Source organism: Erinaceus europaeus, chromosome 16 (genome assembly GCF_950295315.1).
Source record: "Erinaceus europaeus chromosome 16, mEriEur2.1, whole genome shotgun sequence".
NCBI classification, from domain to species: Eukaryota; Metazoa; Chordata; class Mammalia; order Eulipotyphla; family Erinaceidae; genus Erinaceus; species Erinaceus europaeus.
The window spans coordinates 72874733-72893741 of NC_080177.1; the positions used below are offsets into that span (position 1 = coordinate 72874733).

At 40.5% G+C, this 19009-nt stretch overlaps 1 protein-coding gene across 2 annotated transcripts in view; it reads left to right on the forward strand.

Annotated features, from left to right (window-relative positions):
* LOC103119905 (signal recognition particle subunit SRP54) overlaps window positions 1-18240 on the forward strand; it is an 80280-nt gene extending 62040 nt beyond the window's left edge. The window contains exons 2-5 of one of the 2 annotated variants that reach the window (XM_007530237.3): window positions 4098-4271; window positions 9625-9691; window positions 13411-13508; window positions 15997-18240. In XM_007530237.3, coding sequence (XP_007530299.1) covers window positions 4098-4271; window positions 9625-9691; window positions 13411-13508; window positions 15997-16203 — 546 coding nt within the window. In that variant the 3' untranslated portion in view covers window positions 16204-18240. The remainder of the gene's footprint in view (window positions 1-4097; window positions 4272-9624; window positions 9692-13410; window positions 13509-15996) is intronic. The other variant, XM_060175424.1, reaches the window with a different exon arrangement.
* The last annotated feature ends 769 nt before the right edge of the window (window positions 18241-19009 follow it).

A 19009-nucleotide genomic window follows, 5' to 3' on the forward strand; every position in this document is an offset into this window, starting at 1 on the left:
ACTACAGTTCACAAGGCCTTGGGTTCAAGCCCCCAGTCCTTACCTTCAGGGGAAAAGCTTCACAGGCAGCGGAGCAGTGCTGCAGGGGTCTTCCCCCTCCCCTCGTAAGAAGAGATGGGTCTGTGTTTAGAATTAGGTCTCATATCAGTCATCTAGTACCTGTTGTGATATTCTATCCAGTAGTTTCTCTAAGCTTTTGACCAGAATCTCAGCCTCATAACTATGAAAGGAGCTACAATTTCACTTATTTAGTACCTCTGCCAATTAGGATGTGCCTGGCTAAAGGGCGTAGCATTGAAAGGTGCACAGAATAAGACCCAAGAATAGTACAACTTTTAAAGAAGCTCTGGGTACTCTTGAGTATATAAAAAGAAAATTGCAGTCGGGTGGTAGCGGGTAAAGCACAGGTGGCGCAAAGCACAAAGACTGGCATAAGGATCCCGGTTCGAGCCCCCGGCTCCCCACCTACAGGGGAGTCGCTTTACAAGTGGTGAAGCACATCTGCAGGTGTCTTTCTCTCCCCTTCTGTCTTCCCCTTCCCTCTCCATTTCTCTCTGTCCTATTCAACAACGAATACCACAATAAAACAACAAGGGCAACAAAAGGGAATTTTTTTTTTTTTTTAAACAAAAGAGAGTTACTATGGTGGGAAGGGGTGTGGAAAAGGTCACAGTGATATCTGTGAGTCTCAGCTCTACTCACTGACTAGGGAAGTTGTCTTGACATCAGATCCATCCAGTTAGGATGATTGAGGGTCTAACCTAGCTCTGCTATGTAGGAATCCAAGAAGCTGAGTCATTATTCAAAAGGAAAACAAACAAACAAGCAATTTTAATGTTAGGACAGTCATGGACCAAATCTTCAAAGATCTGATTTCTTTTCTTCTTATTATTAATTTTATTGGAGGTGGGTTAGTGGTTTACAATATACTCTCTTAATACATAGGCACAACCTCTCCTGTCCCCTTGATTGGTGTCTAGAAGATACAACAGGACCACAATGTCCCTTCATCCTGTCCCTTCCTCCCTTCCCTGATGTGATTTCTTAGCAGAAACTAAAGGCCACAGGGAGTGGCATGATATGTTTTCCTTTTTTTTTTTTTTTTTTGCCTCCAGGATCATTGCTGGGGCTCAGTGCCTACACCATGAATCCTCTGCTCCTGGAGGCTATTTTTCCCCTTTTTTGTTGCCCTTATTGTTTTTATTGTTGTTGTGGTTATTGTTATTGTTGTTAGATAGGATAGAGAGAAATGGAGAGAGGAGGGGAAGACACTTAAACACCTGCTTCACTGCTTGTGAAGCGACCTCCTGCAGATGTGGAGCCGGGGATTTGAACTGGGATCCTTTTACTGGTCCTTGCGCTTGGCGTCATGCGCGCTTAACCCACTGTTACCGCCCGACCCCCGATATGTTTTCTATATGTTGACTTCTACCTAAGAATATTCTATCAGCTAAATTATCACTCAGAATTGAAAAATTATAAAAGAGCTGTCAGATAAGCAGCAGTTAGTAGAATTCATTATCATGGGGCTAGGTGGTGGCATACCTGGTAGAGTACACATATTGCCATGAACCCAGGTTCAAGACTCTATCCGTATCTGCAGGGGGGAAGCTTCACAAGTGATGAAACACTACTGCAGGTGTCTCTCTCCCTCTCTGTCTCTCCATTCCCTCTCAACTTCTCTCTTTCTATATCATCCAAAGAAAGGAAAAACAAACAAACAGGGTTTGTGTGGTAGTGGTGGGGGAAGGCGGGTAAGAATTCATTGCCACTAAACTGGTCCTGTAAGAAATACTAAGGGACAATACTGAATGATCGTATTCACATGAAATTTATAAAGAAATAAAGCATGGGGGAAAAGCCAAATGAAATGAAATCAAACATTAGATTCAGACTGCTGAACCGGGACTGCCAAAGGCTCCATAGGAGTGCGGTTGTAGGGGTAGAGGGGGTAGAGTGGAGTTGCTGGGGAATGTCGGAACTTTGGTGTTTAGGGGTGGTGTGGCAACACAGCTTTTTATTTGTTTTGTTTCAACTTTGACATTTTTATTAGTAGTAAGTTTATCAACATTGCTATTTAGTATTTATCAGTTATACTTTTGGCCAACATGAAAATATCAAAGATATATATATATATATATATATATTTTTTTTTTACGAGAAAGACAGGAGGAGAGAGAAAGAACCAGACATCACTCTGGCACATGTGCTACTGGGGATCGAACTCGGGACCTCATGCTTGAGAGTCCAAAGCTTTATCACTGCACCACCTCCTGGACCACAAAAGTTATATTTTTATTTGTGATTAATAATAGGTTACAAGAATATAGTTACAAGATTAGTTCTATACCACACCCACCAAAAAAATCCTGTATCCCCACTCTCCTACCTCCCAGAGATAACTACTGTAATTCTGACAAGTCTTAGAAACAGTTTGATTGTTTTTGTCCACATTGTTTTTCTTCAATTGCCATCAGGCTTGTCACGGGTGCAGATACTTTGAATCTACTGCTCCTGATGGCTTGCCCTTCCCTCCTCCTTCCCTCCCTTCCATCCTTTCTCCCTCCCTCCCTTCCTTCCTTCCCTTCCTTCCCTTCCCTTCCCTTCCCTTCCCTTCCCTTCCCTTCCCTTCCCTTCCTTTCCCTTTCCTTCCTCCATTTCTTCCTTCCTTCCTCCCTTCCTTCCTTCCTTCCTTCCTTCCTTCCTTCATCTTTTTATTTGATAGGACAGGAGGGGGAGACAGGGAGAGAGAAAGACACCTGTAGATCTGCTTCACTGCTTGTGGAGCTTTTCCCTTGCAGGTGGGGACCAGGGGATTGAACCCAGGTTCTTGTGCATGGTGATGTGTGTACTCATCTCAGTGCACCACTGCACAGTCCCTGCAACAGATATTTTGAAGAGTTGTAAAGTTGTACTTCTAAAGCATGTATATAGTCTTGTAAGCCAGTGTAACCTCAAAAATGGACAAGAAAGTGTACGTGGTGCCAGGATTGAATTGGAGTCTCATATGTGAAGTTTCTGGACTCTGCCTCCTGAACTACCATATTGACTAATTGCCATTTTAAAATATAATCAGTGTAGGCTGAGGAGATAGCATAATGGTTATACAGAAAGACTTTAATGCCTGAGATGCCAAGGCCCCAGGTTCAGTGTACAGTACCAGCAGAAGCAAGAGCTGAGCAATGGATGTTCTAGGGGAAAAAGTAAGAAATAAAAATTAAAAAAAAAAAAAAATCCAGAAACAGAAGGATGAATATGGGATGATATCACTCTCTGACAGAAGTTGAAAAACAAGATCAGAAGACAAAACAGAAATAGAACCTGAACTGGAGTTGTTGTATTACACCAAAGTAAAAGACTCTGGGCTGGGGGGATAGTATAGATCCAAAAAGGATGACAGAGGACCTAGTGGGGGTTGTATTGTTGTGTGGAAAACTGAGAAATGCTGTGCAGGTACAAACTAGTGTATTTACTGTTGAATGTAAAACATTAATCCCCCAATAAAAAAAATAAAGTGATCAGTATTCAGACTGCCTTTGCATGTTATATAAGTCGCCATGACTTGTGATATCCTTGATTTCTTAGTTGTTGACTTAAAAATATAATTGGGGGAGTCGGGCGGTGGCGCAGTGGGTTAAGCACACGTGGCACAAAGCGCAGGGACCGGCATAAGGATCCCGGTTCCAGCCCCCGGCTCCCCACCTGCAGGGGAGTCGCTTCACGGGCAGTGAAGCAGGTCTGCAGGTGTCTATCTTTCTCTCCCCTCTCTCTCTGTCTTCCCCTCCTCTCTCCATTTCTCTCTGTCCTATCCAACAACAAAGCAACGTCAACAATGGCAATAATAACCGCAACGAGGCTGCAACAACTAGGGCAACAAAAAGGGGGAAAAATGGCCTCCAGGAGCGGTGGATTCATGGTGCAGGCACCGAGCCCAGCAATAACCCTGGAGGAAAAAAAAAAAAAGTATAATTGGTTAAGTTCTATTTTTTTAACTTGTTGGTGGTGAATATGCAGATATTTACTCTTTAATTTCAATGTATATACACTGTTCAAGGCAGTCTCAAACCTTTTGTTTTCTTAATTTTGGCTGACACCAGATGAATAATGAAAGAGGCTTTGAAAGTGTGGAGCTGGGAGTCATAGGAAAAAAGAAGAAAGTCCCAAGGAGAGTCATCCACTTTGTTAGTGGTGAAACAATGGAAGAATATAGCACAGATGAAGATGAAGTTGATGGCCTGGAGAAGAAAGATGTTTTACCTACTATTGATCCTGTGAGTTGGATACTTGCTGGCCTTTTTGTCAACTGATTCTGTTTTGATTTTTTTCCTTTAAAAATTGAGTGGGTGGCCTGGGAGGTGGCAGGTGAATAAACATTGAATGGAAAAGACTTAAATCAGTTTTTTAAAAATTTTATTACAAATTTTTATTTTTATTATAAAATTGTGTGATGTATAATATCATATGTATTATGACTTTAAAAGACAGAAATTTTGTACAATTTGATGGAAATATGTATATATTTTAATTGGATAGAGAAAGAGACAAATTGAGAGGGGTGGGGGATAGAGAGAGACAGACAACTGCAGCCTTGCTTCACCACTCATGAAGCTTTCCCCCTGCAAGTGGGGTCCGGGGGCTTGAACCTAGGTCCTTGTGCACTATAGTGTATAGGTTTAATTGGGTGCACCACCACCTGGTCCCTGAAAATAAATATTTTTAAAGATTTATTTATTGATTGATTGATGGTAGCAAGAGAACTCTAGAGCATCACTCTGCCAGGGATCAGACTTGGAACCTCATGCTTGAGCATCTAGTGTTTTACCCACTGTGCCACTTCCCAGGCCACTGCAAGTCATAATAGTTCCTAATTAGGAAAAGATGGGTATTTAATTATTCAGGAAGAGTGAACTGGGTGGAGGTACAGTAACCAGAGGAACAGACTCAAAAATAAGAAGGTCCTGAGCCTGTTTACCAGCACTGCCTATGCCAGAATGACACTCTCATTCTCATTCTCTTCCTCTCGCTCTGATAAATACATAAAAAAAAAAATTCTGGAAGGTGGGGCCGGGTGATGGTGCACCTGGTTGAGCACACATTTTGCAATGCACAAGGACCCAGGTTCGAGCCCCCAGCCCCCACCTGCAGCGGGAAAGCTTTGCGAGTAGTGAAGCAGGGTTGCAGGTATCTTTCTCTTTCCCTCTTGTCTCCCCTTTCCTCTAGATTTCTGACTGTCTCTATCCAATAAATAAATAAAGATAATTAAAAAATAAATTCAGGATATGAATACTTAACTTTTTTTGGGAAAAAAATGAATGAGCTTGGGTTGGCCTCATAAACTGGAAGTCATGAAGATCCCAGATCGTGTCTCAGCTCTGTTAGTGGGATGATGATGTGGTGATAGTGATACTGTCATCTGGCAGAATTCCAGTATCGGCTCTTGAGCTCCTGTCCTTCTGTTTCAGTCATGTCTACACACAGGGCCCTAGAGATCCATTCTGCATGATTGTATCTGAAACTGCTAAGTATTCAGGTTTTTACTTGGTTATTCAACTCTGAAGCAGACTTCTTCCCTCTTTGGTAGTCACAGTCTAAATAAATAGTAGCAACCAGTCTCTCTCGGAACCAAGCCCAGGGGAAACGTGCTGCTGAGAAATAAACAAATGCTTTCCTCTAAAAGTATGCTTAGTTCTTTTTCTATGTGGTTTCTTGGCCTTGTGATTTATTTATGTATTATAGGAATTGACTTCACTCCCTGTGTTTATTTTACCACCAGGATTATCACTGGGGCTTGGTGCCTGTATAGCTCCACTGCTCCTGGTGTCCTTTTTTTTTTTTTTTTTTAATTTATTTTGGATAGAGTGAAAGCAGAGACATAGATGGAGGAGTGGGGGAAGGAGAGACATAGCAGTACCATTCCACTGCTCGTGAAGCTCCCCTTTGCAGAAGCTCCAGGTGGTGACTTGAGCTCAGGTTCTCATACATGGTAGCATGATCTCTATACCTGGTGAGCCACCCACCAACCCTTGTATTTTTGTATTGCACTATTTGCTATAAAAGTCATTAGGTAAATAGTATAGTTAGGGCATCTTAAATACAGCCCCTAAAATAATTAATTCTTATTTTCATACAAGAGAGATACCTCCTCCTAAATATAGAAGATATAGTAGACTGATCAGGGGAATCAGAAATTTATAGTGTTCTCTAAAGTGAATTTGTTTGCTTGGACATTCACAGAAATGAGCATATTTGCATTTCATGGGAGGACTATACTATGTTTCTTCCTCTTTGTTTTTAGTACATCACACACTGTCTTTTCATATCTGTCTGTCTATCTGTCTATCTATCTGTTATCCATCTTCCTTTCTTCCTTTTATTGGTAGACTAGTTCGAGCCCCCGCCTCCCCACCTGCAGGGGTGGTCGCTTCACAAGTGGCAAAGCAGGTTTGCAGATGTCTTTCTGTCTCTCTCACTCTTTATCTCCCCCTTCCTCTCAATTTCTGGCTGTCTCTATCCAATAAATAAATATACTTAAAAAATTTTTTTAAAAAGACTACAGGGTGCAAACTATTGTATTTACTGTCGAATGTAAAACATTAATTCCCCAATAAAGAAATTAAAAAAAAAAAAAAGACTCGTGGTCCAGGAGGTGGCACAATGGATAAAACACTGAACTCTCAAGCATGAGGTCTAGAGTTCAACCCCTGGCAGTACATGTACCAGAGTGATGTCTGGTTACATCACTCTCCTATCTTTCTCATAAATAAATAAAATAAAATAAAATAAGACTTCAAAGTTAATCTTTTTCGCTTCTCACCGGAACCAAAATTAAAACAATTACTAACATATTAATTTTTGACAGTAGACTGTATTTTGTCTTCTTTTGATAAACAGAAATATTGGTACAATGACAAATGCTCATATTACTGATTTTATTCACAGAAACAAACTGTTGTCTGTGTGACAAGTTTCACAGAAACAGTCTGGAATTATAACTCCAAATCAACTATAGAGTTGAGTATTGTAGACTACATTCTGTCACTGCCCTTACCTACCAGATATACACTTGAGTTTGTCTTGGGTAATATAGTCTAATACATATATATATATATATATATATATATATATATATATTTATATTGGACTTTTTGACATTGTGTCCAGTTTCACTATTCATGGTAGACTTTCATTTATGTGTTTTGGCTAGATAGCAGAAGAGATACCGTGTAGTCAGGAGGTGGCATAGTGGATAAAGCACTGCACTCTCAAGTATGAGGTCCCAAGTTCAGTCCCTGGCAGCACATCTATATTTGATGCTTTCTCCTATCTTTCTCATTAATTAATAAATAAGGAATATTAAAAAAAAAAAGAGAGAGATACCTTATATATAACATTAGTCCACTGCTTGTGAAGCTTCCCTTCTGTATGGTGCTTGCATGTGGTGACTGGGGCCTCAAACAGATCCTCATACATGGTGAACTGTATATTGTATCCTTTCAGCTTTTTTCCCCCTCTCTAGGGCTTCACTGCTCTGGGCTGAGTTCTGCAGATAGACACAGAGAGGCAGAGAGATTTAGGGGAAGAAACTAGCACCAAAGCTGGGGGAGGTTGGGCTTAAACCTGTGTCACATGCTTGGGAAAGCAACACACCATTCAAGTGAGCTATTCTGCTGGCCCTTCTTTAAGAAACCAAAATTTCATCTTACTACTTTTTTTTTGTCACCTGATTCCTTACTATTAAAAGTTCATTGGGAGTCGGGCGGTAGTGCAGTGGATTAAATGCACGTGGCGCAAAGCGCAAGGACCGGTGGTAAGGATCCCGGTTCGAGCCCCCGGCTCCCCACCTGCAGGGGAGTCACTTCTCAAACGGTGAAGCAGGTCTGCGGGTGTCTTTCTCTCCTCCTCTCTGCCTTCCCCTTCTCTCTCCATTTTTCTCTCTCCTATCCAACAACGACGACATCAATAACAACAACAACAACTACAACAGTAAAAAACAAGGGCAACAAAAGTGAAAATAAATTTTAAAAAATTAAAAAAAAAAACTTTCATTTAGGAGGGAGTCAGGTGGTAGCACAGTGGGCTAAGTGCACATGGCGCAAAGTGCAAGGACTGGTAAGGGTCCCGGTTCGAGCCCCCGGCTCCCCACCTGCAGGGGAGTCGCTTCACAGGCAGTGAAGCTGGTCTGCAGGTGTCTATCTTTCTCTCCCCCTCACTGTCTTCCCCTCCTCTCTCGATTTCTTTCTGTCCTATCCAACATCAATGGCATCAACAACAATAACAACAACAGTAAAAAAGGGCAACAAAAGGGAATAAATAAATAAAAATTCATTACTAAAAAAAAGTTCCCTCAGGCAGAAGTTGAAAAACAAGATCAGAAAAAAAAATACAAGTAGAACCTGAAATGGAATTGGCGTATCACACCAAAGTAAAAGACTGGGGTGGGTGGGTGGGGAGAATACAGGTCCAAGAAGGATGACAGAGGACCTTGTGGGGGTTGTATTGTTATATGGGAAACTGGGGAATGTTATGCATGTACAAATTATTGTATTTACTGTTGAATGTAAAACATTAATCCCCCAATAAAGAAATTAAAAAAAAGTTCATTTAGGGAGTCTGAGCAGTTATGTGCCTGATAAAGTACACATATTGCCATGGAAAAAGACCAGAATTTAAGCCCTCAGTCCCTACCTATAGGTAGAAACTTGACAAATTGTGGATCAGGCTGAGGTGTCTCTGTTTCTCTCTTCTCCCCTCTTCATTTCTATATCATGAAGGGGGGCGCGGAATAACACTGAGGAGATACTGAGGAATAACACTGAGGAGATAGCTCAACTAGTAGAAAACAGGTATTGTTTGCCTCAGGCCTTCTGTCCTCCCTCTCTCCGCCTCTCACATGAAACTCTCTACCTCATATCACATAGATATTTTAAAGAATGTTCATTGGGCAGAAGGTAGATAGAATAATTGTTATGAACACAGACTCATGCCTGAGGCTCCAAAGTCCAAGGTTCAATCCCTAGCACCACCATAAGCCAGAGCTGAGCAGGGCTCTGGTTTAAAAAAAAAAAAAAAAAAAGAATGTTCATTTAATATGCCTTATCCTGCTTAGTTTAATTTTCCACCATTATTTTTTGAGATCTCTTTCCTTGATGGCCTGTTCTTTTGATGTGCTTAAACAATGAAGGCAAAAAAGAAGCAGAGCAAGAAATATGAAGACTCTCAATTATCACCTTGTGAACAAGCAAGACTGATTTAGCAAGTTAATTTCAGCGACTGCCTTTTTCTGGGTCTATTTCATGGTGAAGGCTGTTATATGATGGAATGTAAAATATTTCTGTAGACTTTTGCCTTACAAGCTTTAACTTTTTTGATTGAATTATATTCTGCTTGTAATAATGAAGAGATAACTCTCTAGGTAGGGCCATGTTTTCAGCCCAGGTTCAAACCCCAGCATCACCAGGGAGATGCTGCTGTGTCTGACTATTTCACTGTCTGTCTGAATGAAAGAGGAGCCTGGAGTGGTAAAATTGCACACATGCTAGGCTCCAGCAATTGACTTTATTCTGGTCTAAATATGCCTAGAATTAGTTCCGTTATGAATGTTGCTAATCTGATTTCTTGTTGCAGACAAAACTTACCTGGGGCCCCTACTTGTGGTTTTACATGCTTCGTGCTGCCACATCAACCCTCTCAGGTACTGCTTTTCTGTTATATTATGCTCCAAAGAATAGGAGCTCTGCCAGATGGTCGTTTCCAAATAAAAGCAAAACAATAGGAATGTAACTCTGTCTTCAGTGTCTAGCTTCCATCAGAATACATTGATCTGACATATCTTAGAACATTATTCAGCTTCAAGCAGTATGCTTATTTATTCGTTTGTCTTGATTTTTGCCACCATGGCTATTGCTTTGGTTCAGTGCCTGCCCAACAACTCCACCGTTGCCAGAAGCCTTTTGTTTTATTCCTTTTTCTTTGATAATGAGAGAGAGAGAGAGAGAGAGAGAGAGACGAGAAGGGGAGACCCCTGCAGTGTTGCTCTACGTCTTGTGAAGCTTTTCGCCTACAGGTGGAGACTGGGGGTTGAACCCAGTATTGAAGCCCACAGCTTGAACCCCAAGTCTTCAGGAATGGTAATGAGTACACCACCACCCTGTTCCATAGTATTTTTTTAATTTAATCAACTAATCAATTATTTAATTTTACCAGAACACTGCTTAGCTTTGACTTATGATGGTGCTAGATAATGAGTCTGGGACCTTTGAATTTCAGACATAGAAGTCTGTATGTTATTTTCCTTGCCCCATAGTATGTATTTTTTTAAAAATTTTTTTAAAATTTATTTTCCCTTTTGTTGCCCTTGTGTTTTTATTGTTGTTGTACTTACTGTAGTTATTGATGTTGTTGTTGGATAGGACAGAGAGAAATGGAGAGAGGAGGGGAAGTCAGAGGGGGAGGAAAGACAGACACCTGCAGACCTGCTTCACTGCTTGTGAAGTGACCCTCCTGCAGGTGGGAAGCCAGGCCTCTAACCAGGATCCTTACGCGGGTCCTTGTGCTTAGCGCCACCTGTGCTTAACCCGCTGCGCTACAGCCCGACTCCCTCATTTGTGTTTTTTGCCTCCAGGGTTATTGCTGGGGTTCAGTGCCTGCATCCACTGCTCCTGGAGGCCATTTTTTCCCCCTTTTGTTGCCCTTGTTGTTGTAGCCTCGTTGTGGTTATTATTATTATTACCATTGTTGATGTTGTTCGTTGTTGGATAGGACAGAGAAGTGGAGAGAGGAGGGGAAGACAGAGAGGGTGAGAGAAAGACAGACATCTGCAGACCTGCTTCACCTCCTGTGAAGCGACTCCCCTGCAGGTGGGGAGTGAGGGGCTGGAACTGGGATCCTTACGCTGGTCCCTGCGCTTTGGGCCACGTGCGCTTAACCTGCTGTGCCATCGCCTGACTCCGTTGTTTTTTTTAAGATGCACCAGAAACAGAGTATCATTCTGGCACATGTGATACCAGGACCTAGGGCCTCGTGCTTGAGAGTCAGTGTTTTATCCATTGTGCCATCTCTCAAGCTGCTTCATTTTTATTTATCTGTTTTTAATTTTTATTTATTAAAGAGAGAGAGATGGAGAAAGAAGGGGAAGGTGGGAAGGGAGAGAGAGACACCTGTAGCCCTGCTTTCCATTCGTGAAGCTTTTCCACTGCAATTGGGGACCAGGGGCTTGAACCTGGGTCCTTGTGCATGATAATGTGAGCACTGAACTAGGTATATCACTGCCTGGCTCCTATTTCTTTTTTAAAGAAGATTTATTCATTGTGGCTGGGTGGTGTTGCACCTGGTTGAGTGCACATATTTCAATGCACAAGGACCCAGGCTCAAATCCCCCAGTCCACACCTGCAGGGGGAAAGTTTTGTGAATGGTGAAGCAGGGTTTCAGGTCTTTCTCTCTCTCTCTTTCTCTCTGCCACCCTCTTCCCTCTCAATGTCTGGCTGTCTTTACCCAATAAATAAATAAAGATAATAAAAATAAAATAAGATTTATTTATTAATGATAGAACCAGGGCATCATTCTGGCATATGCAGTGCCAGGGATTGAGCTTGGACCTCATTCTTATGAGTTCAATACTTTATCCATTGTACCACTTTCAATTTTTTTTTCCACCAGTGTTATTTCTGGGGCTTAGTGCCTATACCACAAATCCACTACTCCCCATAGCCATTTATTTCTTCTTTTCTTTTTTCCTTTATTTGATAGGATAGGGAGAAATTGAGAAGGAAGGTGGAGATAAAGAGGGAGAGAGACACCTGCTTCACCACTAATGAAGCTTTCTCCCTGCAGGTGGGAGAAAGCTTGAAGTCATCCTTGTGCATGGTAACATATGCATTCAACTGGGTGTATCACTGTGCAGCCCCATTTTTTACGTTTTTAAGCTGAGGTAGAACTAAGTCATATTTAAAGGAAATGAATCATCAACTTATGGCTTAATCATGCTAAATTTAAATATATTGAATTGTAGGGAAAGTCATCAGGTATTTTTCTATGCAAAATGTGGCATGACTTTCCTGACAACCTCTTAGGTTTTAAATCATAAAGCTCTCTGCTTCCAATTTGAGCTCCTTTATAGTTTCTATCACTTTATGCTTTGTATTATAACTAATTTTAGATGGTAATTCATTAAAAAAAAACCTGTATTGAACTTTCAGTATATGCTAGATAGTCTGGTATAATGAAAAGAATATGAGGTTTACATTCAAATTTGGGATTGGCTTTTGGATTCTCTTTGTCATCCTAGGCTAGTTTTTTAACCTTTCTTGAGTCTAACCTTTCACAGTGCCAGACATGTGGTGGTCACTCAGTGTTACAGTACAGGCTGTGCCTCTGGCTAGCTATCCCAACCACCTAGGAATAGCAAGGGGGTTATGTTTTTCTTGAAGAGACAGACATGTAATGAGCAGTCATTGTGATACCTAGTGGTATCTAATAACTTGAGGTATGAGCAAAGTGTTGTGGGGAGCTGAAAGGAAACCACTAGCGGTGACCTGGGGGAAATTGAGGAGGCAGAAGGTATACTATCGGGTTGTCAGAAAAGTCATGATGCCTCTTTGCTTAGAAAAAAATGTCATGGCTTCATGGCTTTTTTTTTTTTTTTAATATTTATTCCCTTTTGTTGCCTTTGTTGTTTTATTGTTGTCATTGTTTTTGGATAGGACAGAGAGAAATGGAGAGAGGAGGGGAAGACAGAGAAGGGGAGAGATAGACACCTGCAGACCTGCTTCACCACCTGTGAAGCGACTCCCCTACAGGTGGGGAGTTGGGGGCTTGAACTAGGATCCTTACGCTGGTCCTTGTGCTTCGTGCCTTGTACACTTAAGCCACCGCCCAACTCCCATTACTTTTCTTTTTTTATTTTATTAATATTTTAACAGAGAATAGCTCTGCTTTGGCTTATGGTGGTGCTGGAGATTGAACCTGAGACATTTGGTGCATCAGGCATAAGTCTTTTGCATAACCATTATGCTATCTTCCCAACCCATCATGGCTTTTCTTTTTTTAAAAATATTTTTATTTATTTTATTTTTGAGAGAGATGCAGAGAGAGAGAGAGAGAGAAAGAAACAGAGGGAGAGAGAGAGAGAGAGAGAGAAACACCAGAGCACTGCTCAGCTGTTTATGGTGGTGCAGGGGATTGAACCTGGGATTTAGGAGCCTCAGGCATGAGAGTCTGTTTGCATAACCATTATGCTGTCTCCCCTGCTCCCATCATGGCTTTTCTGACAACCCAATATAACCATGTAGATCATGTTCATGATCTTCAGAGGGAGGGGGTAGAATTTTGTATTCTGACAATGTTTTGTGCATAGAAAATATTCAGAAAACGTCTATGAAATTGAGTAAACTATTTAATATTTGTGTCTCTAGTGTGTGACTTTCTTGGAGAGAAGATTGCATCTGCTTTGGGCATCAGCACCCCTAAATACCAATATGCCATTGATGAATATTACCGGATGAAGAAAGAGGTATGTCTCACTCTCTCTTTTTAAATTTAGATTGGCTTGCTATAAAACTGCATAATTGGGAGTCAGGCTGTAGCGCAGCGGGTTAAGCGCAGGTGGCGCAAAGCACAAGGACCGACCGGCATAAGGATCCCGGTTCAAACCCCGGCTCCCCACCTGCAGGGGAGTAGCTTCACACGTGGTAAAGCAGATCTGCAGGTGTCTTTCTCTCCTCCTCTCTGTCTTCCCCTCCTCTCTCCATTTCTCTCTGTCCTATCCAACAACGACAACAACAGTAATAACTACAACAATAAAACAAGGGCAACAAAAGGGAATAAATAAAATAAATATTTAAAAAAAACCTGCATAATTACCACTTGTATTCTCTAGTTGCCCAAGATAGCTCCTTTATTCAAGATGTTTTATTATGGAATCATTAACATATAAACTAGCACCAATTTTACAGTTTTTATATGTACTTATAAGGATGAAGGGTGGGGGAAGAGACACTGCTCAGCTGGGTATAAGGTGGTACCAGGAACTGAATCTGTGGCCTCTGGGATTTTAGGCATTATAGATTCTGTTCTCTAACAGATAAAGCTATCTCCTTGGCTCTATTTAGAATTTTTTAAAATAAATTTTATTTATTACCAGAGCATTGCTCAGATCTGGTTTATGGTGGTGTGGGGGATTGAACCTGGGACTTTGGAGAATATTTAATATTGAAATTCCCTTAGGAGCTAGATTTAATGGTCGTAGGGGGCTGTGCAAAGTGCTTTGTGTGTATTATCTTATTTAACCTTTACATACATCTCACCTAATAGGATAAATGCCTTACTGTATGAGTCCCTGGGTGCAAGCTCCAGCAACATATGGGAACACCACTGATGGTGAATCAGGGGGCTAGGTGGTGGTGCATCTGGTAAAGCATGTGTGTCACCATTATCAAAGACAGGTTCAAGCTCCAGGTCTGGTGTCACCTGCAGGGGGAGAGCTTCAAAGTAATGAAACAGTGCTGTAGGTGTCTATCTGTCTCTTTCCTTCCTCTCTCCCTAGCCCCTCTCAATTTCTCTCTTGTTTCTATCTAATAAATATTTAACAAAAAAAAAAAAAAAGCATTATCATTACTGTGATGTCTCTTTTTTTAAAAAAAATTTTTATATTTATTTTCCCTTTTGTTGCCCTTTTTAATTATTGTTGTAGTTATTGATGTCATCGTCGTTGTTAGATAGGACAGAGAGAAATGGAGAGAGGAGTGGAAGACAAAGGGGGAGAGAAAGATACCTGCAGACCTTAGCTGCTTGTGAAGCGACTCCCCTGCAGGTGGGGAGCCGGGCTCGAACTGGGATCCTTATGCCAGTCCTTGTGTTTTGCCACATGTGCTTAACTTGCTGCACTACCGCCTGATTCCCCTTTCTTCTTCTTCTTTTTTTTTTTTTAAGTTTTTCTTTTATTTATTCCCTTTTGTTGCCCTTGTTGTTTTATTGTTGTAGTTATTTTTGTCATCATTGTTGGATAGGACACAGAAATGAAGAGAGGAGGGGAGACAGAGAGAGGGGGAGCGAAAGACAGACACCTGCAGACCTGCTTCACCGCCTGTGAAGCGACTCACCTACAGGTGGGGAGCCGGGGGCTCAAACCTGGATCCTTATGCTGGTCCTTGCGCTTTAGTGCCATGTGCTGCCCGACTCCCTCTCCTTTCTAAAATAAAGAATTAGAAAGGTGGTCTGGGAAGTGGTGCAGTGATAAAGCTTTGGACTCAAGCATGAGGTCCTGAGTTCGATCCCCGGCAACACATGTGCCAGAGTGATGTCTGGTTCTTTCTCTCTCCTCCTGTTTTTCTCATTAATAAAATCTTTAAAAAAAAAAAAAAAGTTGTCCCTATTGGTTGGGTAGTGATGTTTCAGGTTGAGTGCAGACATTACCACATGCAGAGAGACCTGGTTAAGCCTCCTCCCCTGCAGGAAGAAGCAGTGCTATAGGTGTCTCTCTTTTCCCAACCCCTCTCAATTTCTCTTTGTCCTGTCAGATAAATAAGTAAAGTTGGCCCTCGAAGACCTCTTGATGGCGATACTTCATAGGTGTGAGGCGTAGTGTTACATTAAAACAAACAAAAACCTTTGTTCCTTTAAAATGTCATTATAATAGTTTTTTTATTTCAACTTTGGAATAGGGAAAAGGGAAGCATGTCTTAGACCAAACTGTATCAGTTATAGGTACAAATACTATTCCTTCCTTTCACCAGAGCACTGCTCAGCTCTGGTTTATGGTGGTGTAGGGGACTGAACAGGGGACCTGGGAGGCTCAGGCATGAGAATCTGTTTGCATAAGCATTATGCTATCTCCCCCACCTAACATCTCTCATAATCAGAGCACTACTTAGCTCTGGTTTATGGTCATGATGGGGATTGAGCCTGGGGCCTTTGTGCCTCAGAGATGAATTTTTTTTTTTTGCATCTCCCCAGCCTTGGATGTTTATAACTCAACTATTCTTGTTATTTCCTCTTTTAAGGAGGAAGAGGAAGAGGAGGAAAACAGGATGTCTGAAGAAGCAGAAAGACACCACCAACAGAATAGGCTGCAGACGGATACCATTGTTCAGACAGATCAACCAGAAACTGTAGTATCCAATTCATTTGTGAATCTCAATTTTGAAATGGAGGGAGACTGTGACGTAATTACAGAAAACAAACAAAATCCAGTCTCTGTTCCACCATAGAATGAAATGACTATTAAGCTTCGAATTTTAAGGTGGTTTTTATACCAGGAACTTTCACATTTCTCTATTCAGTACAAGTTAACACAGTTATTTATATTTTAAATTCTTATCTGTTAAGGGGAAAAATAATTTCTTTACTTATGCTCTATTTAGTAAAAACCAGACCTGAAATTTGAATATTTGTACTATACTCTTACTGTGTGTCAGATTAGTGCTTTGGTTTTAAAATGATCTTTAAAAAAAAAGACTTTCTGGAGGAGTCTTAATTGCCAATTAAGAGGCTAGAGTTCAAGCTTGTTTTTTGTTTGTAATGAGAAAAACAAAACTCATTGCTGATTAAGGCTAATTAGAGCTACTATTACTTGTCTCAGATAAAATGAGTATTTCCCCCTAGATTTTCTCATGTTATCTTACATTCATATATCTAACCATTAATTTCACAGTATAGATGGTTTACTGCATGTGCAGTATAAAAAAGGAGCAAGTAGGGAGTCGAGCTGTAGTGCAGTGGGTTAAGTGCAGGTGGCGCAAAGCGCAAGGACCGGCATAAGGATACCAGTTCGAGTCCCTGGCTCCCCACCTGCAGGGGAGTGGCTTCACAGATGGTGAAGCAGGTCTGCAGGTGTCTGTCTTTCTCTCCCTCCTTTGTCTTCCCTATCTCTCTCCATTTCTCTCCGTCCTTCCTATCCAACAACAATAAAAAAAAAAACAAGGGCAACAAAAGGGAATAAATAAATATTTAAAAAAAAAGGAGCAAGTTAAAGCATTTTGAATTTTCTTTCCTTGAGAAGATATTAATGCATGGAAAGGTGATTAAGTTTATAACACCAAATATTAAGATGGGTTTCCATTAATTTTTTATTTTATAGTAGTGATTCAAATAACTAGTTTTGAACATCTTAAACACTAGATACAGATTGGTTAATGTATTTGTACTGAATTGGTATTGTTTATTGAATTATTACTTGGCATCTAAGATACGTTACTCACCCTTGAATGCCTCTTATGGGCAAAGTAATTGGGGGTGAGGCACGGAATATTTAACTCCCTTTGGGGGCTCACTGTTAAATACTGCACAAAGTACAGTGGTAGCATAGTCAAGTTGCTTGCTAGTCATCTTGAGTAACAATAATAGACAGTTAACTTTGACCTCAGTTAACCATCCCTCTCATACTTCCAAAGCAAACCTCAAGAAGTTTGAAAGCATTTTTGAAAATATTCTTAAATATGTGTTCAGAATCTTAAATGATGTCTGTATGACTAGTTAAATGTGGATAAGAAAGAATGTTTGGGTCATTTCAGAAATGCTCTTAAAAAGCATTCACAAACCTAAAGGACACTTTGAAATTGTTAATAGCCTTCTAAGAAGCTTTAAGTTTCCAATTGTAAATATGCCTAAGTAAAATATGGCTTCAAAGAAACCTATTACGGAAATGGACCTATTATGGAAATCTACTATAAATGAACATGAACATCTGGCCACTAAATCCTTCAACTGATATTTGAAGGAGTTAGGAAAAGAGAATCTTGTTATGTGAAGCTACAGAGTTTTAAGCTACATTAATTGATAATAATAGTAATTCTTGGTATGTGATTGTAATCTTTCCAGTCATGTTTTGAATTCTATGTAAATTAATGCTTAAAGGATTAATCTAAAGATTAATATATAATGTTACCATAAATTACAATATATCAATAGCAGTAAAACATGCTAACCCTTTGTCTTCCTTCTAATTTGTTTTTAACTTGGAGATCATAGCATCAGTTCAGATATTTGGTTATCCAGTGAAAAGTAGACAGACTGAAAAGTTATCTTGATCTTCTCTCCATAGGTTTAGATCTAAGAGTTGATTTACCTAGAAACTTTTCTGACTGTAGTTGAAGATGATCACTTCTGAAGATTTTGTTTCTTGAACTGTTTTCTCTACTTGTTGAGAGGTGCCCAATTTGTTTATATAGTTCACTGTGCCTTAAAATTTTATATTTATGCAAACTATAAAAATTCCCCTAAATGCATTAAAATGGTTTTATCTTTAAGCTCCTTTCACTTTTCCTTCCTTTTCAAACTCTTGTATATATTTTTTGGGCTCATAGTTTGTGACCTGTCCTCTTAGTTCATCTCATAAAAACTCAATTTAACAGAATTGAGAACCTTTAAACTGAATTGACAAATCCTAGAGTTATATTTTGTAAGCTGTAACTTTGGTGTGCATTAGTAGAGAAAGTTTGTATACCAATGATTTTAATTAAAATATTAATTTGCAGGACTGGCAACATAGCTTCTTGGACAGTGTCGTGCTTTGCCATGGATTTCATAACCCAGGTTAGAGCCTGGCCCCCATGGCATTGAATGAAGCATAGGTACTGAGGTGTCTTTTATTCTCTCTGCTTGTCTCAACCTAAAATTATGCATTTTCATAGACCGCTTTTAAGAAATTCTATTTTTTAACCATAGGACTGCTTAGTTCTGGCTTAAGATGGTGCTGGGAACTATGCCTGGGATCTCACGGCCATAGGCATGGAGGTCTTTTGCATAACCATTATGCTGTCTCCTCAGCCCAATTTTTATATACTTTTTTGCCACCAGGGTTATCACTGGGGCTCAGTATCTGCACAATAAACCCACTGCTCCAGGTGGCTACTTTTTCCTATTCCCCACCCCCTCCATTCTGTTACATAGGGCAGAGAGAAACAGAGAGCAGGGGAGATAGGAAGGAAGAAAGATGCAGACCTGCTTCAATGCTTGTGAAGCATTCCTGCTGAAGGAGGGCAGTGAGGGCTTGAAATACAGGTCCTTGTGCATGGT